Source organism: Rhyacophila brunnea, unplaced genomic scaffold (assembly GCF_057557595.1).
Source record: "Rhyacophila brunnea isolate RB1 unplaced genomic scaffold, BYU_Rbru_1.0 scaffold_2, whole genome shotgun sequence".
NCBI classification, from domain to species: Eukaryota; Metazoa; Arthropoda; class Insecta; order Trichoptera; family Rhyacophilidae; genus Rhyacophila; species Rhyacophila brunnea.
In genome coordinates this window covers 58,958,529-58,985,516 of record NW_028232859.1, presented here as the reverse complement: position 1 = coordinate 58,985,516, position 26,988 = coordinate 58,958,529, and the positions used below count along the sequence as shown (strand labels likewise).

General features: G+C 32.9%; 1 protein-coding gene across 2 annotated transcripts in view; it reads left to right on the top strand.

The window, feature by feature from the left end:
- The first annotated feature begins 12,081 nt into the window (after positions 1 to 12,081).
- LOC147072611 (epidermal retinol dehydrogenase 2-like) overlaps positions 12,082 to 26,988 on the top strand; it is a 70,450-nt gene continuing 55,543 nt past the window's right edge. For both annotated transcript variants that reach the window (XR_015070626.1, XM_085947014.1), the window contains exon 1: positions 12,082 to 12,256. Coding sequence is in view for 1 of the 2 variants with exons in the window: in XM_085947014.1 (XP_085803140.1) it covers positions 12,222 to 12,256 (35 nt within the window). In the remaining variant the exon portion in view is untranslated. The remainder of the gene's footprint in view (positions 12,257 to 26,988) is intronic.

The window sequence follows — 26,988 nt, the reverse complement described above, 5'->3', positions numbered from 1 at the left end:
GGTTCCTAGTCCTTCACTGCAACAGAGACCCGCCAAACTTGGAAAGTCCGTTGATCCAGCGGGATTCTTGGGTACCATTATGACTGCATTTGTCCAGTGGCTGTTCACTCTCTTTGCCATTACATCTGATTGATGAATTATATCACATCGCGTACCTATTCTTGTCTGCCTCCTTATAGATTGGTTTATTTTTTGGCTTCACTGGAAAGGGAATTACAAAATACAAACCGCATCCTCTGGGAATGTCATAATATCTGCACGGAAATGAAAGAGTTGCTAAAGTCAGACACATCAATTTTCAAAAAATCTGTATTTTACTAATTTACTTACTACCTATTCTCCCTTTTATTTCCGTATTGATGAAGTCACAGGTCATCACTATTATTAAATAAAACTTCAATCAGACAAGCATTAAGTAGCAATTCCTTGTATATACTACGTTATCGTTTGGAGAAAATCGATAGTTTATCACTAAATTATTCAAAGCCAGTTCAACTACGAACAATAATTTTACAACTAGCGATAGGTACACGTCAAATGTATGTACTATTCAGTGGCCCTCCTTGAAAATATAATGCATTAAACTGTAGTATACAAGACTTTTGAAGTTTTCAAACTGATTTCTTCGATGACATAAGACTAAGAGTTTTCGCAATATTCAGTGTATGTGTATTATGTCAGGGGCAAATGGTGTCTTCGAAGGTAGATAGGCTGTGGTAGAAAAGTTCTAGGTCAGCAATATTTACAGCACTTGATTTTTTTTAATTTTCAGTACCTCTACCTATCATACTAAACAAAGAATATTATATTATTTTACCTTTATATAATAGATATTACATGAAAAAATACAACATACACTAAAATGGATAATAAAGAAAAGTAATACCTAACCGCTATTCGAACTCGGGCTAAAAAATTATGCTGTCAGGCGTTTAGACGACGAGCGTGGCGCAATGAATGTATAAATACATCGTTGTATGGACCGGAGAGTTCATTAGGCTTAAATGTCTATAGCCTCAGGTCACGCAAAATGTTGGATTATGAAACCATTAGAATGATTCATTTTTTTGTTCATTTAAATGACGATATAGAACAGTTATCATCATATATGATGGATTAATAATTATACAAATTCTACAAAGGCATGTTTATGATTTCATTCTTTTGTCATCGACACTACAACTTAATAAGGCTCTTGGCCCCCTTCAAAAGACACATATATAATAATATACAGTATACACTATGTATGACGCAAATCTCATTTTCTTCATCAACCTTAGGGACGTTGTGTCTCTTTTTACACAGTTCAGATACCGTACCTTAATCTAAGCTATGTCTCCCGTCCCTCTTTTCCCCTTCAGATCTATTAAAGCGAAGTGTCTTGGTGGGTCCTTATCTGACACTCCTCTGCGGGTTTCCGGTCTGCCCGTCGAGCTGGTGTCCAGGCTCAAATACTTGAGTGCCACGGTTGCCGACGATGGTGGTATTTCTAGTGAGCTTGGAATCCGCATGGGTATGGCGGGGTTGCATTCAACCAACTTGGAGTCGCATGGAGGTCAAGGCTGTATTCTGTGAAGACCAAATGTCGTTTGTTTAACGCGTGCGTACTACCTGTGCTCCTGTATGGCTGTGAGACATGGCATCTTACTAAGCTTCAAGAGTCTCGTCTTTTGAGCTTTGAGAATCGATGTCTCCGCGGAATCTTGGGGGTACATTGGTTAGACCGCGTTACAAACACCCGAGTTCGTGAGCAGAGACAGCAGCTTTCGGTGATTGAGGTTATCACGAAGAGACGCTTTACGTGGCTGGGACACGTATTCCGGATGCCGCCCAAGACTGCGACACTTCGTACCCTTGTGGCACAGCCTCAAGGGTTCCGTCGTCGTGGTCGGCCCTCCCTCACCCTGCAGCGGTGCTACAAGAGCGACCTACGTGCTGCAGGTCTGACATAGCGAGAAGCGCAAGAGTTGGCGATGGACCGAGGGAAGTGGGGCGAACTTGTGCTTGCCCTATGCCCCAATGTTGGGACGTGACAGGGTGGAAGAAGAAGAAGTCTTGGCTGGTAAGGTGTCTTCCAACGTTGAGACTAACGTAGTCATTCGACTTTCTCATATGAGACAACAGTGTACATGGCCGTTTACATGTTTGTGATTTACCTAATTAGTGTATTAAATATTTACATAGTTTTGATTATGCGCAAACTACAGTTTGTACAACAAAAATGTTTTCTGTGTTCTTAACTCAGATCTATACCTACATATAAATTATTTTCAATGCTTGTTATGAAAACCATTAATTTCTTTTGATTGTCTGCAAACATTGACGTTCCATAGGGATAAATCATATACATTCTAAGACCTGGAACGTAAAGGAGAGAATGAATATTTTCTTTTGTGAGTAGGTTTCATGGAAAGGAGAATTCTTTTGCCCACTGCACTGACAAAGTATTTCTCACAGAACAAATTAATAAATATAATTCAGATAGCCTATACCTCAATACACTACATTTTGAAAAAGGGCTTTGAATGTGTGAGTGTCCTACGAAAATGAAACACACATTATATACGTGCATTAGTGTGTGTTGTAACCTTCAAATACAACAATATAGAATGAGCGTCAGTGTATAAACCGAAAGCAGTTTTCAGAACGAAGGAATGGCTTAAAATGACGGTATCTGTTTAAGTTTATCCCATATTATTCCACATTCGAGATCGGTTGCCTATTTCTCCACACCTGTTAGGTATTTCAGTTCCAATTAATCCTGTGTTCCCTGGTATTCCTCTTCTAAATATTAGTAAACGTGCATATTAGAAGTTTAAAGATTTTGATTGCATTTATCTGTTTAAAACAGCTGCAAATAAAAAGTATAATACTAATACGTGGATACTTTTTACGTGCGCGTGCCAAAATTTCACAAATATTATTTTTCGACTGTGATGTGCCGAGCAGTTTTTCATGGGAAAAAAATGAAAGTAGAATAATGAACAAGTTCAAATATTACAATTGAGTTCTTGATCTTGTCTTTCACCGTGTTTCTAGCCAAAGGCATATCTTATTATCTTTGAATAATATTTTCCTTGTTTTAATTTTTTAAAGAGATCGTGGGAGTATTTTAAGCATGGTTTTTTCATAATATTATATCCCCCATCACTAAACGGTTTTCCAGTGTTTCCAGTGTTGAAGGTTAAAAATATATAGGTGTACGGAAAGATGAAATACAAATGTGGAGTCCGGAAATACTATGATTAAAAAAATGAATTTGTAAATCTTTCAGGTGCCAGCTAAATTTTCGTATATGCTACCTCTGGCACACGTGCCAGAGTTTCGTCATCCCTGTACTGGTAGGTTATTCAGTTAGGCATAATGAAAATGGTTTACAAAAAAAATCGTTGTGTGTACACGTGTTAGATGTTATACTTCTTTGGAGTTACAAAACAAAAACAAAACTTGTGATAACATAGATTCTTCGACTAGCTCTTAATTATCTTGTTAAATTACACACTCAAGAAAAAGGACCGCTTATTGATACGCCTTACACTTTAACTTATATTACTAAATTATATAATTATTTATCGTTGTTTTTATTTTTAAAGTAACAACTGCCACTATGACGTTTAATAGTTTGTTTACGTAAGGAATTGCAAATGGCCGACAATAATAAATTCGTTTCCTAGGCAACGGAATAATTCTTCGTACATACAATAATAAATTCGCTGCCTAGGCAACGGAACAATTCAAAACTTTAATATTATACTGTATAATCGTCATGAAAACATTATCATACTGTGGCGTAAAGGCAGTTCGTTCGGCTAATAACCGAACAATCGTGGTTCGAATCCAATCGAGTGCGATTGTTTTCGTGTGAAAAAATAAATTATGTGTGTATACGCCAAAAATACACTTTGATCTGATTTTTCAAACGCGCATAAGGAAGTATAACTTCAAAAATTAATGGAGCGGCGTTTTTTATTTATTAAGGAAACAAACAGTTACATATTGATTACAAAAAAATTTAATATAATAATGATTATGTCGATTGCTGTATTATGGGGATATGAGGTAAGTAGGTACTTATTAGTACTAAGCTACTTATCTAGCATGATGTAAGGACTGTACCTACTTAATTGAACAAGTATAAAAAAACCTATAAGTATCTCCTATATATTAGGTATTATCCTAAGAGATTTTGGAAAACACACCAATTTTTTTTAGTTAAATACCATTTTGTTGATTTTTAAACTATTTCAATTCATTTTTTAGAGTCCCGAATCTACTTCCATTTGAATCCGGCATAATCTGATAAAACTCGACACAATCACAGATAAAATCATTTTTAAATTGCGTTTTATATCCGTCACCATCCATTTTTGCGTTTTGCTGTCCATCTACTGCAAATTAATTATAATGTCGCTTAATACTTTCTATATAATCGATATTTCACAAATCACAATTATTATTCCACAAAACTATTCAAATCTGTAAGAGGCACATTGGCGTACTATGAGTTTTAACAAGAAATAAATGCATCTTTCCTCACTAATTGCTATGAAAATATAATCTAAAACCACGTCACTGTCACTTATCTGTCAAACTAATAGACTAATAATTGTCATTTGTTCCCTTTCGAACCGCCTATAACAAGTTCATTTGACGTGTCATGTGACGAAATACAAGTAATTAAAAATGAATGATGTTTGTATATTTTATAATAATAATTATATATAAAATTACAGTAACCTTCCTTCTTCTTTTATGTCATTAGTAACTATTAATACCCAAATACCCAATAAAAAATAAATTGTAATAATGTTTCTTTATGGTATTGCAATTATGCACGTTGTTTGCAATTTTATTTTTGATCACTTCAAAGTGAAAAATAATATACTTATAGTCAAATATAGTCAATTATGACTTTTTTACGACACAATTATGTACAATAAGTAATATAATAAAGTAATATAATAAGCAATATAATAAAAATACCTGCTACTTTTTCCATTTTTGTAAATGATAAAAATAATATTTTTTTTATTTCCTCACCCAGATAATATGTTATATAATAAATTTAACATGTTGGAATTTATTCATTAGTATATTAAGTACTTACGAATTTTAAAATAAAATACCAATTTTTCTTCTATGCAAAGCATATGGACACACCCCTTCAGGATGGTAATTCCGATTTCCGACCATGTCCGATCCTAATAGGATCACATGAGCCTCCACATAGTAGAGATGTGTATCAACAGATTTTATGTTTTACGAGAAATGGATGTCAGCCACTTACTCAACCAATTAGGTCCATACCCTGACTCACACACAAATTGAAAAACAATATGTCTACTTGCCAGACCCAGGATTCGAACCTGGGACCCACGGCGTGATAGTCCAACGCTTAAGCCGAGCGGCCACCGTGGTAATTACAAGTATCTTAAAAGACATTATAAGAAATAGTTTTTACAGTTTTTCAATCTAATGGGATCTTCCCCCATTGAATAAATAATACTTATCATAACGCAATAATCTAAATGTATGAAAAATTAAACTATCCTGTAGTAGCGATGTGTGAAGGTAGGGTGGATCCACCATAGATAGTACAGACTAGACGACTACAATTTACAGATGGTGTTGGTTAGTTTTTAAAATTCAATTAAACCCTGGGAAAACTAAGCCATAATACGCATCTGTCTATAAAATATTTAAAATTATGCCATTATTTCATACATCATTTTGTATATTTAATAGATAGAATAATATTGTTTTCTACTATTGTTTGGTTGAGGCAGGGTTTAACGAATTATAAAAAAAACTAACCAACAACATGTGTAATATATGACCAAGTAGAGTAGAATTAGTTTGGGATAACCTTCATCCAGAAGTGGATTGATCCTGGTTGATGATGATAATGACGATGTTATGAATGGGTAAATATAATATCAGCAATTTTGATAAATATACCAATTCATATGACCGACAAAAATACAAACAACTGGTAGAGGCCTTCATCCAGCAGTGGATAGATTCAGACTCATGATAATAATAGCATTATAAAATAGATAGTTTTATAATATCACCGATTTTGATAAATATATCAATTTATATGACAAAACGGAGTAGAATTAATAATTATGGGAGGCCTTTATCCAGCAGTGGATTGGTCCAGGTCGATGATGATAAAGACGATAGAAATAGGTATAATATCACAAATTCGTATAACCGATGCATCGGTTGCGGAACCCTTCATCCCGTAGTGGATACATATAAATCACCCTTTATTATAATATGATTAGTCTTTCACTAAAGTCAGATTGTCTGAAATAAAGATTTAAATTATCTGTTTCATTCATTACAATGGCAATTTTGTCTTCAGTAGATTCAAATTTGGCATAAATTTTGGTTATATTAAATCTATGGAAAGGTAATTATTCAATAAAAAAAGTGTGTAGGTAATAATAATGTAATAAAAATAATAAATGTGACAGCCATAAAAAAGTATTTAAAAAAAATCAAATTTGGAATATCACGTTATCTATGAAAATAGCAGTTATAGCAGTGGCGGATGCGGCTGTCAGAAGATAATTTACGTAGTGAATTGTACCAAAATTAATGGTTTTCTCATCGGAAAAAATTGCGCCATTGCCTGCATTACGATATTTGAATAAAAATAATCGACTCCGTTCGTCAATAAAGGATTAGAAGGTCTTAAGCGACGAAGACGACATTCTGTTGGGTATTAAAATAAATATGGCGAATCGTATACGTATCTACGAAAATATCGGATATTATAAACGTCCCGTTACTGAAAAATCATCGGATATTTCTCAAGTTTGGTCAATTCAATCGGTAGATAATTCGGTAGCGCACATATCGAAGTGAAGATGTAAAAATAACAATAAAATGTCGCTTAAATGAGCTGTCGGTGCGTTTTCTAAAATCTCTTAGGATAATAATATATAGGAGACTAGCAGAGCCAGCTGGCGGTCGCCAGTCTGTCTCGCTAGGTCTTGCAGACGGCTTGGAGATGTTGGATATTAATATAATTGTGAAGTATGCATAAACGGCGCCATAGTTTTCCCTTCGGGATGGATTTTCATTCACCTCAGACATTTTCTTTTCGTAATTTCCATGTGTTTTTCTCTTCCTGGCACTTTGCATTAAAATAAACTCAGTCACAGCTCACTTTGAGCGTAGCGAGTTAGCGACCTAAGTCTTGGGCATCTTCTCACAGGACACTCCCAGTCCAATTGTTTCAGATGCTTCACATCACCAATTGTAGGGTCCCGCGATACGCTCGATTAAGACCGAGTATGGTGCGGGGCGGGTTTCGGTAGAGGGCGGTTAACTTCAAAAAAGTTTGACATTTCGCTGATTTGTCAGCTTGCTTTTGTCGATTTGCAAGTCGTCACTGTCAATATAAATTTGGGATCATATGCGTAGTCTATTCTGGAGTCTGGCCTTCACAATATCGTCTGACACCACTTCAGACTGGTAGGCCTAGCAGAACAGCTGGAAATCGCCGATTGCTACCACTGACATTTTAATAGAACATACATAATATGTTTATATATTGCCCTTTTTCATTCATACTTCTTATTTGTTTTCGTTGAACCAAGAAAACATAATATAAATTGCTATATTTTTTTAAATTTGTGATTTTATATACCTACCCATTTATATCGTCATTACTTATCGTCATCAACCTGTATCAATCCACTGCTGGATGGAGGCCTCTATAAGCTGATTCCACACCTTTGGGTCTTTTAAATTCCTATTCTTATCAGAATTGGTCAATTCCTCCCAGATATAATATGACCATTATTTATCAACATTTTTTTCGTCATGAATGTCCTGCATCGGAAGACTATGTTATTTAAGGTTAAATTTTAATTCAAAATTTGATTTTTTTTTAAATATTATTCAACGGCTGCAAGCATTTATTTTTTATAGACTGCTAACCTTTTATTATCTAAATGGGTCCCTTTGCAGATTAATATTCATGTTATATTGGATCGCTATTTATAATAATCACATACATTGCTTTATATTCGAATTTTGAGATGTATAATTATTTATCATATTTAAATGCACGTGTTTTAACGAAACATTTATATGACTACACATATTATATTCTATTAAAATGTCAGTGGTAGCAATCTGCGATTGCCAGCTCTTCTACTTAGCCTATCAGCCTGAGGTGGTGTCAGACGATATTGTGAAGGCCAGACTCCAGAATAGACTACGCATATGACCGCAAATTTACATTGGCAGTGACGACTTGCAAATCGTAAAACTGACAAATCAGCGAAATGTCAAACTGTCTGAGGTGAATGAAAATCCATTCCTAAGGGAAATATCTATGCATACTTCACAATTATATTAAAATCCAACACCGCCAAGCCATCTGCAAGACCTAGCGAGACAGACTGGCGAGAGCCAGCTGGCTCAGCTAGTCTTGATACTAATATTGCGGATGCCAAACCAAGGTCGATAAAAACATAGCGTCATTATGACCCTTGTAATAGAATAAGCAGACAACTTTACTATAATATTATGTTGATATTAGTTAACTTAGATACCCACATATCAATTTACTCGCGTTATCGTTCTAAGATAATGACACTAATCGCATTATGTTGCCAAATCATTATCATCGAACTAGCATTTTGTTTTCTGCCTAACACGACCGACAACATAGCAGTAGCGGAGGGTGGAGGTAGGCTGCTAAGCTCCGACATAAATAGTACACACTAAACTTCATTAGTCATACGTATTTGTTTTCATTGAACATAAGACTAGAATTTACAGATTGTGTTAGTTAGTTTTTAAAAATCAATTAAATCCTGCCTAAACCAAACCGTAATAGTTTAGTTATATGTTGGGCGATACAACAAAATTGTGCACACTTTTTCGTTCATACTTATTTGTTTTCGTTGAATTAAGAATATTACATATTATTCCACATGGTGTTTGTTTATTTTTTCTAATTCATTGAGCCTTGCCTAAACCAAACTATAATAGATAAAAATATTATTATGAATATCTATAAAATATCCAAGGTTATGTATGAATTAATTGGATAATTTAAAATATTTTATAGATATACCTACTTACGAGTATTTTTTTTTACTATTATCTATTATGGCTTAGTTTTCGCTTAGTTAACACAACTTCCATCATATAATCGCCTTGTCTACGTTCGCTAGATGAACGCATCACAGTGCATGTGTAGCATTCGCATTGCCTGCCTCAAACCGGTTTCAAAATTACAGTTTTCCTGTTGAAAGTGTTACGTAGAGTTAACGAACTTAACATGTGTTTGCAAAATAATTTCTGTCAATAACAGAAATAATGTATAAGACTCCTTCTAGTCTCGTATAGTTATTATTTTTTGGTTTAAAAGGGGGCCACATGCCAAAAAAAGGTTGAGAAATATTGGTCTTAAGTCTAAACTGTCAAAAAGTGCTATGTTTTACCAGCCCTTCTCTTGGCTGTATTAACTTTTAGGACGAGATAGACAGTTTTGATAGTTTAAAGTTTAGATTCTGTAAGATACAAGAATAATTAAGTGAGCACGAAACAAAAAAAAAATGTAAGAATTATTATTCAAAAATAATTTTGGAATATGTACGAATAAAATATAGGTTACAAAGTACCTACACAATGATAGCGTAAGCCCGTTGATAGAATATAAAAAAAAACTAGATAATAATATAATATTGATATCAAAGAGAGTAAAATTAAACACACTACGAGTACTATAATTAATAATTATATTCTTATTCTGTGACAAACATTGTTAACTTTTTAGCACAACATCATTAATTTGACACAAAAAATTGTGTTGAAAACAAATGAACAGAAAACGAAATTGGTAATTGGCTATTGGCTATAGTCTAAGGTAATTTACGTTTTATATGAATAATAAAATTGACATAAATATTACTTAATATAGTTTTGCAGATGTTTGCCAAAGTTGCTTGCGACGTGCTTGTGACATACGAAGCTTCGGTAAATAAGTCTTAAGATCACCACCACCATGCTCAAATAAAGGACTGTCTTCTGAAATAAAGGATATAATAAATGGTTAACGTAGTTAAAGTCCAATGAAAAATATACGTTTTTTTTATTTGTGTATACATATAATATAAAGGTATCAGTAGCGAAGGGTGGAGGTATGCTGTCGAGATCCGACATAAATAGTGCCCACTAAACTTTGTCAGCCAACCGTATTTGTTTGCATTGAACTAAGACTACAATGTGTAGATGATGTATCTATAGTCTATGGTGTAGATAATGTTTGTTAGTTTTTAAACCCTGCCTAATCCAAACCATAATAGATAAATGTCAAAATATATTCGTTTATCATATATAAAATTATGCCACTAAACCATTCATAATGTTAGATATTATTTTATAGGTAGAAGAATATATTTTCGACGATGGTTTGGTTGAGGCAGGGTCGTTAATGAATTTTTATAAACTAAATAACGCTATCTGTAATAAGTATTCTTAATTCAACGAAAATAAAATGAGTATGATTGGAAAAGTGTGCACTATTTGTGACGGATCTAAACCTATTATCTATTCGCCACTGATAAGTACGCTTATTTTTAACTACAAGTAAACCATTTAAAATAGTTATATATTATTTATATCAGAAATATGAATAGGTAATGAAACTTTGATATTATGCAGTATGACATTTTGTGTCCATTGAACACGACGTGCATTATGTTTTATTGATTTTTTGTAACGCGTTGACCATATTACTCTTCAGTGTCAAACTATAACTCAAAAACAAAAATAATCTTTTAATCATTTTAAATTCACAGATTGCATGTTGGTGAGCCCTCTATCAAAGGCGGCGCTAACGTATTGTTGTGTGTGTTTGCGCGTAATATTAGAGTGTGCCACTGTAAATGCGGAAAATCGGCAATTATTTAAATAACCAGGAAATACAAGTTACACTACAATGTTACCAAATGGGAGTAGTCGCTTTGACACTACACGGTTTTTGCGAATGCGTTGAATGTAGCTCTCAACTTTACCCATTATTCACAGGTCTGCTTGTAAGCATTCACATACTCCCCCTTACGTTACACTTCGATACAAAATCTTTTAGACATTCGTCTTAATTACTTCACACTTTTAATGACTTTAAAAAACAAATTGTTTGAAAATGATAGATTTAAGTAGGTACCTATACTGTTCTCTCGGAATATTTTATTCGAAGTCTATGTTTTGTTGATTTTGTGATTTTCACATTGTGTACAACCAATTTGTTATAAATCACCACATTATATTACCAAGTTATCTGTAGAATTTATTAAATTGAAGTTTTTGCTAAAAACGTTACTCTCATTACTTAAGAAAAACTGTGAGTTTTGCCCGAAAAATAAATATATTTTCTTATACAGGACTATCTACATTGTATCTACTTTAAAAATTACTAGTAGCGCCCATGTCTGGAAATTCTTTTAGGAGCCATTGACAAATGGGTACTTAATTTTCCATTTTACATATAACTAATACATATATAAAAAAATATGAAACATGGTTTCGATATTAAAACGTTAGATTTAACGCTACATGCCAGATGCAGATGTTTTTGCAAGCCAACCAAAGCTGGTGACGCTGTACGAAAGGAAGATAAAAAAAATATGTAAGTTAATTGTCAAAAAAACATGGTGTATTTTATCAAAACTAAAAAAAGTCAAAATTCGCAAATGTTGAAACTGGCATTTTTAATATTTGCACATTTTAACTCGATGAAATATTGAAGAATAATTTTATTCATTGTTTCATAACACTAACAAAGAAGTCATACAAATAAAATTATATATTGATTGGTACGTATTATATTTATTTCATTATAGGATGTAACATTCTAAATTATAAGAGATATTTTAAGCTGCGGTATCGAAACGTGATAGATATAACGCCATGCGCCATATGCGTATTATTCAAGCAAGAAAACGTTAGACCTTGCTAGAAAAATGCCAAATTAGCAACGCTGTCGGTAGCGTGGTAATATTATTTATACATATTGAGTGAGTTCACACGCGAACTAATTTTATTTTTGTAGTATTCATTCAGTAAACAGACACGCGGCGTGGCTCTCGCGCGGTTCGGTAGTATTTCTACAAATATCGGAGTGTCAAGTTTAGTGTAACTTCAGAATACTCGAAGAAACCACACCGCTAAAATAATAAACAAACAACATGGAAGCTAACGCAAAGCCACTGACAACCCCATGGTAAGGATAAATTGCTTTTTAGTGGAAAAACTAAATGTCGCGTGTTGCGTATAGCGACCGGCATATTATTTCAGTGTTTTTTTATCGTTCGTTTATCAAGCTAATTAGTAGGATCAATGAGCTGTATAATTTACAACGTGGTTTCATTGACTAAAAGAAAATTCTGTTTTTAAAAACAGACATGACTGCAAAATTGTTTTTATTACAAGAAAAAATGTTTTAGGTAAATGTGCCGCAGAGGTGGACATGAGATTTTACAACTTTCTTTTTAGACCAAACCAAACCTAACCTAACCTAATCTAACCTACCCCGATATAATATTACCTCATATAATCTTTGTTTGTGATAATGGTGGATCAAAATGTATGAAAATTTAAAAATTTCAATTAACGATTATTGGATCGAAAAGCCGATGCGCCGACAGAAAAAAGTATTTATTATAATTTTCTACATGTAATAAACAGTTTTCGTAAAAAATAAGAGCTCATGTCCACCTCTGCCGCACAATTACCATGTTTTATTTTTTTAAATAAGTTTCTTCGTAACTTTTTAGCAAAATTAAATGAATTTTACAATAATTGGGTACTGTGATTTGTAATAGAAACTAGTTTTTACTGAAGACAACAAAGGAAGGTGTTTATTAGTTTGATCAAATTTCAAGTTAAACAAATCATTATAATTTCCAATTCACGAAAAAACGAAAGTCGCGGGAATTGACCGCAAAAGAAACAAAACGATATATTTTTAATCCCTACCATTTCTTTGTAATCTTACGGCTGCCGTTATTTTTCTATAATCTAAGGTTGCCGTATTATAGACATGATAATCTCCGTTAGTGTAACTCGTAGGTAGAGGCTATGCACTCCAATTATTAAAATACCTAAAGTAGTTACTTTATGTACTTTCCATAATAATAAATAATATATCATGTCGCACACAATTATTATTGATTCCAGGGTTAATTCCAGATTTTCAAAACAATTTCTTAGTTTACTTTATTGTAGAAATCCGTTTTATTAAACATTATTGGAAGTGCAACAAAGTAGTATATTATCTTATTTGTGTAAGATAACGTGTGTTATCTTGTGAATCCGTCCACGTGTACAATTTGTGTGCAACAATGTCCACGAATCGACAAAATGTATTTATTTATCTATAAGCTATTTATTATAAAATAATATATTTTTAAATTGGCCTGGCATTCCGATATGGATATTGGCCGCCCCACGAACAGATTTTGATTTTACGAAAAATTGATGTTAGCCACGTGCTCAAACTGTTAGATCTGGGTTCAAACACACATTTAATAAACAATGCCCGTGATTTATTATATAGATATTGTGTATTGGTACCAATAGTTACCTGCTACTGCAATCGAAAACATAAGACACATTTCTTTATTCTTATAAAAATATTCCACGTAATTATGTAACAATCCATCTGTCACAACACTGGAAAAAAGAAGTAGGTGTTTATTAAATTTTGGGTACAGTGAATGTCATTTAGTCTAATATAATTAACTATTTTTTTTTTATTCAACGAATAATTCACAAGATTTAAGAATGTACTATTCTAATTATTGGACATACATAATTCTAAAACCACTCATGAGAAAATATAACCAATGGAAAAAATCTTTTTCGAAAAAAGTAAGTCACCCGGCAGGAATCGAACCTACGTCTCTTGGGTTTCGCGCCCTGTGCATTACCACTATGCTACGACTGCCATGCTTAATTTTAACTACTGTCGAACAACATCTTCTTGGCTACGTGTTAAAACTGTGAACTAACAAGCTCCTCCCATTTAGTCGACGACAACGCCTTTCGGCTTGTGCCTATCTTCTTGTTGGACAATGGCCTTATAATACATGCTCATAATAGACGTAGGCTCGATTCCTGCCGGGTGTCTTACTTTTTTCGATTTTTTTTTCTATTGGCTATATTTTCTCATGAGTGTTTTCAGAATTGTGTAGTCTAAAATAGTTTACAAGTAACTTTATGTAGAGAGAAATTTATCAATAAACTAACTTAACATTAATTATATCGTCATGTACCTAAGACCGTACCAATAAATATCGATACCTACTTTGGAGTAGTTTTTGGCCGATATTATTTTATCGATACGATACCGGTATCGTCACTTATTTTCCTTTCCGAAAATAATTCCAAGAATCGATACTTTCGTCTTGGGAAGATCTAAAACACTTTCGATCCAATTGTTTTGATTGAACATAGAAATATATTAAGCCTAGTCCAGCCAGACTAAGATCATTTTTGAATATACCTATTCTTTGTTTTCCATCCTAGATCATTTTGTCTCAGGATATGTTGAATATAATCATTTCAAATTATGTATGTTTATTAATATTTTCTGATAAGTGTAATAAATTATTGTCATAGAATTTTTGTTTCAAAACATTGGTTTGGAAACATTGAACATAAAACAGATGTTATCGGTCTTGACTAGGCCTAAATGTTTGAAAATAATAATTTTGATACAATTTTCGATCAGTAATTTGTATATAATATTCACAGAACTTATATTATCGTGGTCTGGCCGGAATAGGCGTAATAATAGATTCTTCATGGGAGACATAATGTAAAAATAAATTCTGGAGAGTTGAAGCGAGTCACGCCTAGATAGGTACGTTATTTTTTCAGAATATCAAAAACACATTCTAATCACAAGATTGTCTTCCATTTTAATATTTAATTTACGGTTGTTAATTTTTTCAGGAATGGTTAAAAAAATAATGCTTTGACGTAACTCAGTTAATTATATTGCATTTATATCGAAAAAATTAGCGCTGGATTAATGCCAATGTTTTTTAAACCATTTACTTTGTTGTTACAAACCGTATTATTCACGTATTAACACAATCACTGCTGAACTGTTAATTAATATTTAATTACCACATTTAAATATCATGTTAATTATATCTAATGGCCAACTAATGCAAACGCGCCAGTCGCGTTGTTAGCACTAAATGAGTTTAGATGATTCATATTTGATAATTCATACAACTGATTCATACGACAGATACCTATACGAAAACCAGTCGCTATAGAGTATAGACCAAGACTTTGATGACAGTTTCGGTTTTAATGAGGAGAAAGCCATTGAATACGATGACCCCTGAATCTCTTCAAATATTGGCAATATTTTGTTAACTTGTAACTGTTAATTCACAGTGGAAATGCATTGTATTTTATTCTTCGAGGGATGTGTCATGTCCGTTATAGAAAACGAAATAATAAAAGAAAACTATCAAAATTATTTGATGTAATAGAGTTAGCGAAATGATATTAATAAATTCAATATTATTGGACGGCGTAGTATGGCTAATCTGAGATATTTGGACCATCTTATCAAAATAATTTTATAACTGCACTTTAAACTTTAAACCGATAAACAATAATTCATTATTGATAACTGATAACATATAAAATCTAGACACGATAGGCAGGCATGTAGATAAATGTTTTCACTTTTCCAAATTTAATATTTTCGGATTAAGCTTTTAATTTTTCATATTATGTATCTAGCCTTCTATTACTAGAGCTGGATTACATGGATGTAAATATAGTACCTAATTTAATTGTTTATGACGATGGTCTAAATTAGATGGAGATTTATTGAAATTATAACTATTAATTCTTTTTCTTTTCGTGCTATGCCATATGACGTTAGCCACCATAAGGACGATTTTCCCTTTGTTATTTACTACCCGGAACAATTGCTGCAATCACACCAATGCAATCCACGAAATTTCATCAGCCATTTAAGATAATTAATAATTTATGGATAGTAAAATAAGCAATAATTATTATGTATTTTTGTAACTTTGCCAGCCACCAAAAATATTGCACGCTAGTGTTTGGTGCTGAGATGTTTTAATTATTATCATTTCAAATAGTTTGCAAATACGAGGCAATAAAACGTTATAATTGTGACTTTTAATAGACGGATCATAAGCTGCATATAAAACTTTATTTTAAAATGTGATATATTTCGCCGTTTTCTTATTGGTTTAAATGTATATTCATAATATATCGAGATGTTTAAATTTACATGCGTTTTTTTTTACAGATTTGTTCCATAAATACCAAAAAAACGAACAACATACATTTCTTGATCAATATTAAATAAAATTCTCTGTTCAAAAATAAATCCATTTAATTTACCTAGATTTTCAGAAAACATTATAACAGTCGTATTTAGTTCGAATCCTGGGTCTGGCAAGTACACATATTGTTTTCCAATTTGTGTATGAGTCAGAATATAAACCTAATAGGTTGAGCAAGTGACTGACATCCATTTTTCGTAAAAACAAAATCTGTCATTACAAACCTCCACTCTGTGGAGGCCCATATGATCCTATCAGGATTGGACATGGTCAAAGAAGGAGAAGAAGAATATTTCAATAATGCGTGTTATGTATGTGGAATATGGAACCATCACGAATTAGAAAGCTACTACAAAATAAGCTCGCGATCAAGGAGGGTTGGGAGCCAATGTATGATCCAAAGTGTTTTTTTTTTTTTAATACAATAAATCGCCAAAAAACATTCGAAATGCTCTTAATTTAATTCACACCACCCTGGGATTCCGTGGAACACCATTCGGTAACGCTGCTGTAGATCACTACGCTGCCCGCAACCTTAGTAACACGTAGGGGGCACGCCGAAGATCCTCGCCTGGGGTTCGCCTTAGGATCGAAACCCCTGACATACGTGAATAAATCGAAGTGAAAACGTGAAAAACACAACAAACATGGATGTTTTTAAATTGTATAGCATAATAACATGATTGATTGAAGATATATATTAAAATATATCATAAATTACTTTGACACACTTAAACGACTTACATTCTTATAAATAGTCGTCGATTAGGTAAGTATAGAATAGACTTTACCCGCAATGACATCTTTTCTGTTTGTAAATAAACGTGTTTTTTTTAATTAAATGTCCTCCTACTTACATTAAAAAAGAAGATAATAAAATCGAAGTAACCACGAGATTATTGCCATAGCAATAAAATAATAATCTTACTTGTTTTAATAATATTTACTTCGGAATCTCGAAATGGAATATTGTATTTTCTATTATCTATAGATGTACGAGTATATTATAGAATATGGAATAGGACTTTAGTGGTGAAGGCAAACTTTTGGGCAGAGATAAACGATAAGAATAACCGCGCACATGGACACATTTCACACGCAGCGCAGATTATCGCGTGACTTTATATCGCACGATATTATTCGCTGCGTGTGAAACGGGGTTTAGATAGTGACTAGGGGCGTGTGTACATTATGATTGAGGAGCATCCAATGAGTCAATGTTATATACTTGGTCAAAATCTAACAAAAAAGACCTACATATTATTCTACATTGTGCAATTTCACATAGTGTGTAATCACACAAAATGAAATACTGACATTATAACTTTCAAAACCCGCTAAATGTAAATATACGATTGTTATGTTAATATTATTGAATATTGTATCTAGTAATCACGGTCATAATATAATATATTATAATATTATTATATCCACCATTCAAACGGATAGTCCCAGGGGTACGTCAAGCTGGGGTGTTAGGGGTGCAAACACCCAGGCGGCAGAATTCAGGGGGCGGCAAAAGTCAAAATATAGATAAATATTTATATATATATTATTTAATTACTTAGGTAAGTATATTAAATTGTAGGTATAATGAAAAAAAAATGGGCAATTTTCGTCCAGTCGTTAATTAATATTTTTTTTGTACATTGTGAATTGTGATAAAAAGATATTATATATCGAATATCTATCGATTTAAGAGGTTTTATAATATTATACCTAATTCAGAATGTTATAAATAATACTTATTATCTAATTCTAATAGGTAAAGTATGTTATATTTTTTGTTGATAACGACAATAAAATCTTTTCAACATGACATCTATCATGTTTCTACTAATTTATTTGAGAGGGGTGACAATTTTGGGCTGGCTTCCTGGCGGCACCCACCCTTGGCGCGTCCTGGATAATGAAACTCAAGATTAAATTCGTTACAACTTACTAGTTTCCTCCAGTGTTTCCACTTTAAGTTAAAAACATGCCCTATTTTATTAATGTTATAGAAAAGTGTCCTCGGCTAGAATGTTATGTTATGTCAGGTATCATGTTCGCTGTCCGAAACCAGAAGTCGTATGTGGATCTATTGTCGTGATTTTCAAGGCCTTTAGTCACATTACCGGTATTGTGTCATAACTTAAATAAATTTAACGCTGCACTATGTACCCATAGATTTAACGTTTTACTAAAAGTACACAAACAAAACTGAAATTTAAAAAAAATGTATACCTTTTCCTCAATTAACATGAGAAGTATAAAATATTAAGTAGATATGTTGTTTTGCAAGTTTGTTAGATTCTAAATAATCATGTTCTGTTATTGTTTTATTAATTTTCTTCAATGCCAAAATAAAAACACGTAAAACCTAGGTATATCCATAATTAATAAATCATTCCGAAAAGTGGACATGTTTTATGTTGTGAAGGCCAATATGTTTAAAAAGTAGGTACCTTTATTATTATAATCATTAATGTCTGCAACATTTTTTAAGCTAGATATTTGAAGAAAGGAGATAAATAATTATTATTATTGACATCTTTCGGTACGTATGTATTTATATATATCAATATTTAATTGGTTAGTGTTCTTTTTACGGAAAATTTTGTCACATTGAATGTAAATAGAATTCTGATAGGCTATGATACCAATACAGTAAATTTTGACGCAGGTTTTGAATGTGTGAGTGTCCTACGCAAATGAACCACGCATTATAGACGTGCGATAGTGTGTGTAATACATCAATACATCAATGCATAAACCGAGAGCAGTTGTCAGTATTCGATGTATGGCGTATTCTTGACACGTGTTTAATTTATCCCATATTCTTCCATACTCGAGATCGGTTGTCTGCTTCTTCTTACCCGTTAGGTATTTCAGTTCATTATTTCTGAGTTCCCTGGAAGTGGAATATAACATAGGTTGCGATATGATCTTTTATTTTATATAAGAAAAGTATACAATTAGGGATTGCAATACTGAATTAATATATCAATACCGATATTCGTCAAAATATCTATAATTATAACGATTAAAATATAATTAAAACACTATTATTATAGCAACCTAAAGTACCTACCTACATTTATTATGTTAATCTTTATATGTATAGATCGTAATATTTTAGACCTGCTAATTTTTACAAATAAGTCCGGGTAGGTACAGGAAAATCTCTCTCAAATTCAAAATTTGTTGGATCTACTATCAACGTTGGATCAATAGTAGTTATAGAATAATTGGAAATAGTTGCCATGAATGTTTTCTTTTTCGAAATGTTTAATTTAACTATTGTTGGTTTATAACATGGTTGGTAACAGTCAAGACATTTCCGTTTTGACAGCATTAAACTGAATATAAAATGTAGCAGTAGTAATGAAAAAATAACATTTTCGAAAAACATAAACGTTATAACGATATTTTGGATTTTTGAAACCGGTATTTCGGTATCGATAAATAATTGAATACCGGTTTTTTAATCCATATATACAATATATTCATAGTGTATATTGTAATGTCGAACAGAATTTATAAGTACGGGATTACGGAAATAGTATTCTCGAGCTGGAATTGAATGAAAGATTTTGCCCAAATTTGAATAAACTGCCGTTTTTGTTTTATAGACCCCTCAATTATTTATTAGATGGTAATTTGCCATTGCCATAAAGGCTATTGTGTATTCAAATGTAGATATCCATCCATGCAATAAAATGTGAAACTGTATAATGTAGATAATGACATGGTCATCAACGGCATGCTGAATTGGCTATTATTCAATTATTAGGTGTCTTGGATTCCGTTAGCAACTGTCACATTGTATTTAATTGGAAAACACGTATAAAACGCAGGCATAGTCTAGTCTCGATATTAATTTAATAATTACAATAAGTACCTAACTAAATTGTAAATAGATACTATTCGTATTATAATATATTTTAAAAACTTTTCATATGCTATGGAAACATCAAATAATATACCTAGATACTTACTAATATTATGGACTATGGGCGCTATACTAGATGTCACGTAGAGTTGAGGCTTTTGAGATGTGGCTATATAGACGTATCCTCATAATCCCTTTCAACTTACCAGGTGACAATAATTATTAACGTTCTGGACGAATGGGAAAGGACTGAGAAATTCGGCAAAATTTTGATAATAATATTATCTACATAAATTATGAAAAGCTTGAAATCGTTTCTGTTTATATCGTATCGAGCTTTGGTATGGTACCAGCGCTGATTTTCTTCAACGCAAAAGAGACAATCGTTTCGTCAGAATATTTAAAAGGGGACCTCGATACAGTTTAAACCAGGCATTCAATTCTTAAGGCTTTACTTCAGCTGAGGCACGGTCTAAAACGATCGTGACTACGCGACGCACAGATTGTGCAAACGACGCGTGACGAACAAAACATAATTTGTCATAAAAATTAAACATGCGTCCAGTTAATGTTATGTTTATTGTTATTTAAGTAATAATAATAATATATTCATTGACATGTTTTATTTTTCGAGTAAATAGGTTCGAGTAAACATTTTTTAGTCATCTTTACACGATTTAAGAATTAATTCCTCCGACACCATCACAAAACAAATTGACGTGCTCACAGGTCGACTACCGCTCTCCGACTGGCAACGCATACAAAATTACGGTCAACCTATTGCTGAAAATTATTTGCCGGTTCACTGAAGTACGTTCTTAATGCAATTTAACAAAATTTTATACATTGAAAATAATAGACTGAATATGGCTTTCATTTTTTTTATTGGGTGGGGCTCAAGATTAATCACAGTTACTGGGCGTCTTACGTGGGCGAAGTCGGCGAAGCGTTGGGCGGCGCGCGCAACTCAATCGTATAACCGTGTGTGAAAATGTTCAGAGACAAAGTCTCTTTTTGGTTATATGGTTATACTTTTGAGTTGCGCGTGCCGCTCAACGCTCCACCGAACGCGCTTACCTAAGACGAGCCGTTAGTACGCCGGACTTCCACGTCCCGTAACTCGCCACTAATAGTTGCCATTTTTTTAAAATGTGATCTGAAAATCTGTTGTGACAACAGAACCTTTCGACATCTTTGGAGAAGCCGGGGAAATATTAATTACTTTCAATATCAATCGGAAATAATACATAGGTGATTCATTAATCATTATAGGTACAATACTTAAATCGATATGTGTTTTACAGAAAGGTGTCGATGGAATTGATCTTGTAGTGTATGGTCCTTTCGTCAGTAATTGGCGCCAACGAGGAATTAAATATCAGACGATCATTTTAACCTTTCGAACTTTTAATAGCAAGACTCAATTTTTTCTTTTAATAATAATAACACAGCGATGGGTTCCTACGTATTTATAGTTGGTATTTATTACCAGATATTAAATATGTATATCTTTGTGTTTAAAATATTATTAATTCAACATTCGGTGTATTCTTTTCCATAATAAAAATAAATTTATACAGCAAGCATCCAATTCTGCTTTTGTTTCGTAATTATAATTTGAATTGCATTTAATAAATCACAATATTTTTAGTGGTCAACGGAAACAGGAAGTGTATGAGAAATATATACAAACAGATGAGTATTACAGATAAATTCAAACGTGCATAGGTATTATGAAATTTATTTATATATATATATATATATATATATATATATATATATATAATGACTTACAAAATTACCATTTGGGAAACTAAAATACTCGTTTTATACGGATATTTTGTATATTTGTCGACAGGACGTAGAAGTAATATAATAATATATGACATTTAACTAATAAAAGAATACCCCGTTTACACGTGCATGGATTTACTGTCCACAGTAAGGAAATGTATGAGTAAACATGTATTATCCTGCAGTTGGCAAGATTGCATGCATGAATCAAAAAAGTTTGGAAGCTTCTGAATTTTTATGCGACAGTAGGATTTTTTCGATTTGCGCCTGCTCAGTAGAACGATAGTGGGGAACCTGCCGGCAAAAAAATTAAATACGAACGAATTTTCAGGTTGACAATTTTCACTACTTTTCAAATAGTACCATAAAATGAATACATCGCGTCTCGCTCACTCTTAAAGAATGAGATTGGAGAGACAGTCAGCACTTTTACATGTAATTAGTTATTATTTGTCATTAGTTGACACATTAGTTGTCACGATAGTTTAAAATACGCGCTATTGCTGCCAGTAAATCCATACAGCTATACAGGCGCTATAATTGTAATAAGACCCTTTTTTCAATGACATCTTATGGGGGTAGGTAGGTCATGCACTCGTAAGGAGTGGCACATTATAAACGACGGAAAATAGCGGACAGGAAATAAACAATACAATATTTGACAGTTTCATGAAAATTAGATATTTTCTCCTGCGGTAGTGACATAATACCTGTACTGGCTGACTATGAACGTCGGTAGATAAACATAGTAGAAATGTAGTGACCATTTAACCGTTTTTGATAGCCGATGTAATGAAATTTAATTACATATAGTGGTTCAATCGTCTCGACGCTAACAATGGAATAGGATTAGGGCATCACTGAGTTTCTTTATTAGTTACATGCAAGGAGTTGCTGTTAGTGTGTTGTTTTTGTTACTACTTACCTATTGTTACTTGTGATGAATCATATGATGTATGTCAGGGTTGGCAAACCTTTTTACGTACGCGTGCCAAATTTCCCAAATATTATTTTTTAACTGTCTAACGTGCTGAGCAGTATTTCATAAGGAAAGAATGAAAAAAATAGTTATACTTACTAAAAAAGTTTGAATTTGAATTGAATTCTTGAGCATGAATATATTACTTAGGTTGTTTCATTAGACACAAATTGATGCCAAAATTGCTCAGATCAGATGAGGAATTCTTTCGCTACAGTGGTTTCAATCATTGTAAATAATTATACATCGATCAATGTCAGAGGTTCGCGGCGCGGCTTACACCGCTGCCTGATGAGGTCAGTGCGATAATATTATCTGTGACGCATAAAGCCTAAGGACCGACTTATGCAATTTAAATTAATCGTAATGCTTATCTTATATAACTATATCTGTACCTCAGAGGCAGACGAATGCAACTCCGTTTTTGTGGAAAATGAGTTTTTTTAAGAATCGTCATGCTAAAGGCTTTATCTATTAGTGGCAGAGAGATGAAAGTCCTAGTCCAAGATATTCATAGCATAAAGATGCAAATGCCATACCTACCTTAGAAGCAGAAGGATGCAAATCCAATAATCCACTAAGATAAAATTCTCTCAAACCGTCTGCAATATGTACTAGACGAGAACCAGCCAGGAGAACAAGCTTTAGAGGAGGATACAGCACTATGGACCATATCCAAGTCATCAGAGAAATCAGAGCGGTAATAGGAATACAAGCTGCCGCTATCCATGGGTTTTATAGACTATGAGAAAGCGTTCGATTCCGTAAAGAAATTTTCAATACTCGATGCACTCAGAAATCAAGGAATCCCCGGGCGCTATATAAATATTTTCAATAATATATACAGTAGCGCAACAACATCTCCATAAACCATCGCGCATTTCCTATCAGCAAAGGAGTCCGACAAGGTGATACAATCTCACCTAAACTATTTACAGCTACACTTGAAGATTAATTTGGACAACTTGACTGGAATGACACGGGTCCCCATAAATGGAGTATACATGAGTCATCTATGCTTTGCCGATAACAATAAATAGTAGTTTGCAAGACTCAGAAGGCCTCCAAAGCAGAATGCAGTAACTCGCTGGAGTAAGCAATAAAGTAGGTTTGAAAATAAATGTATCAAAGAATAAAGTCATGTTCAACTGCTTTGCGGGCCAAAAAAAGATCCTCATCAATGGCATTCAGCTCGAACAGGTGAAAAACTACATCTATCTGGCACAATAAGTGTCTATAGATGGATGTATATTTGATGAAATTGTTCGCAGAGTAAAGCTAGGCTGGAGTGCTTTTGGCCGCCTGTATAATTTATTCGAAAATGCCTAAAGTGCAAAGTGTTCAACCATTGTGTACTTCCCGTAACCACATGCGTGTGAAACATTGAGCCTAAGTAAAAGAGAGATCCAGAAAATTAGAGTAGCACAACGTGGTATGGAAAGGTGCATGCTGGGCATAACGCAAAAGGACACAAAAAGGAATGAGTGGATAAGGGAACAGACAAGGATTAATGATGAGATAGAGTTTGCTAAATACCTCAAATGGAAATGGGCTGGAACATGGCTCGAAGAAAGGACAATCGTTGGACAAATTTAGTCATCCAGTGGTATCCAATAGGTAAAAAACATCCGCAAGGTAGACCTAGAGGCCGCTGGATCGATGAAATGATAAAGTTCTGCGGAAAAACTTGGCAACGCAACGCACAGGAACGAGAGAAGTGGAATCAGCTTGGAGATTAGCGAGGCCTTCATCCAGCAGTGAATAGATTCAGGCTGGTGATGATGATGATGACATAATAAAAAAAAATGTGTTTTGCTTTGTTATATTTATACCTATAAATTTTTTTAACTTACAAATTGTTTTATTTTGGCTAGGTAAATAAGATACAAATCCACATTAACAAAATATCTTTAGAGGCAGAAGGATGCAAATCCACACTACGTTTTTTATTTTATTTTTTTAAGATATAAAATTGTATTATATTTATTTCTTTCTTACATATTCCAGAAGTACTTTAATTGAATTAGAATAAAAAAAATAATGATCATTCTATGTATATTTTGTTAGAAGTTATGAGTAGGGATTCCAATCCCGGGATCCCGAATCCTGAGGTATTTTCGATACCTATGAATCCCGGGATTGATAAACATAATCCCGGGATTTCGGGATTGATTTTTTTATCAATTTTTATAGAAAATAAAATAAAAGCGAAAATATAACAGAAAAAATACTTTTAATAAAAAATAACTACTTTAGAAATAAACTGAGTTTGAATGAAGTTTGATTTTTACCCATGTGTAAGTTGCCGATTCATTTTATTTTTTCACGTAAATTATTAAAAATGAGAAAGATTGAAAAAAAAACAATGCTTTGCACTTTTAACAAAGTAATTCCACCATGATCTCATACGTTTTACGGCAGTTTCATATTTGGCTGACTAATTAGATTTATGAAGTGGAAAGGCCATAAGTACGCCATGATTATTTGCTTTACTATTTAAAATCTCGCTAATCCATTCATTAAGTCTTTACTATCAGAAACAGCAATCTCATATTAAATTCACATTATTATTTATATTACAATAATATTTACTCCATTAAACTTATGTATTTCCAAGATTGAACGTAGATATACAATATTAACAATAAATGTCTTAAATAGTATAAATTATACTAGATTTATTTTTGACCGATTTTATCAATGTTATTTGTAAATATAAAAAAACATATTAACAATGGCAAAACATGCCAATCCCAGGACCAGTCCCGGGATCCCGGGATTGTCAAATTGTAATCCCGAAATCCCGGGATCAGAATTTTGGCTCGGGATTGGATTCCCTAGTTATGAGTATTCGTTTAAAATAAAAATTGTTTTTTGGCTCTTCTGAACAATTGGGTATTTGGATTTGCATCCGTCTGCCTCTGAGATACAGATATTATCTTTTATACAATGCGATGTGTCATTTATGTACTTATGAATTCCGTCGTTTCCGTTTGCGCATCGATTAGTAAATTTATTAATAAAAACCGAAGAAAATGCGCATGGCTAGATCGTCATTACTTTTCAATATTATATAATATAGGTACTTACTTATATTTTATTTTTTGTTGTTTTTATTTAATAAAAAGCGTTTTATTAAATAAAAACAACAATACAATGCAGTTCCACCATGAATTGACAGTTAACAAAATAAAAAAAAAATATATTTTATTTGTAAAACTTTATTATTGATATCTATTTTTTTCTCTTCAACTTAAAATTCGTGTGCCATGCAAAATCATCTCGCCTGCCATCGGTTCGCCATCACTGATGTATGTGATTTTTCATTTATATGCTGCCAATGCAGAAAATAAAATATACAGACATATTACGTAGGCTGCAATCGTTATTGTACAAATGTAATATTACCCCTTTATTATTAATTATAAATCACCTTTGAATTTACCAATAACTTACAATAAAAATAATTGTTGTAAACAATGTAGAAAGCCTTTTATTCGCAGCCAAACCCGTTTTATTAATGCATCTTCATTGTTTTTTATTGCAAATATATTATAAATAGTTTGTGTTTAAAAAATATAAATAACCATATTGTTCGATATAAAACCGGCCACAAAAACAAAAAATCAGTGTTATAATTATTATTTATATATGACAGCTCATATAAATCATGTGTTTCTTATTGACGAGAAAAAAACTAAACAGGTTTATTCAAGTGCATAATATTATTTTCTTGTTGTCATTGAAAAAGTTAAAATGCCGCATGAGATGGACTTCGGACATAGATCACGTTGCAATTCTAATAGGAGTGACTGGACCAACCTTCAACTCAATGTGGAATGCCTGTGTCGCCTAGTTACATTATATCAAAACCAAATTGGTCCTGTTCGATGGCTGCATTCTTACGGTGCAACTTACGTAATCTTACGAAGGCTGATAGCAACCACATTCTGAGATTT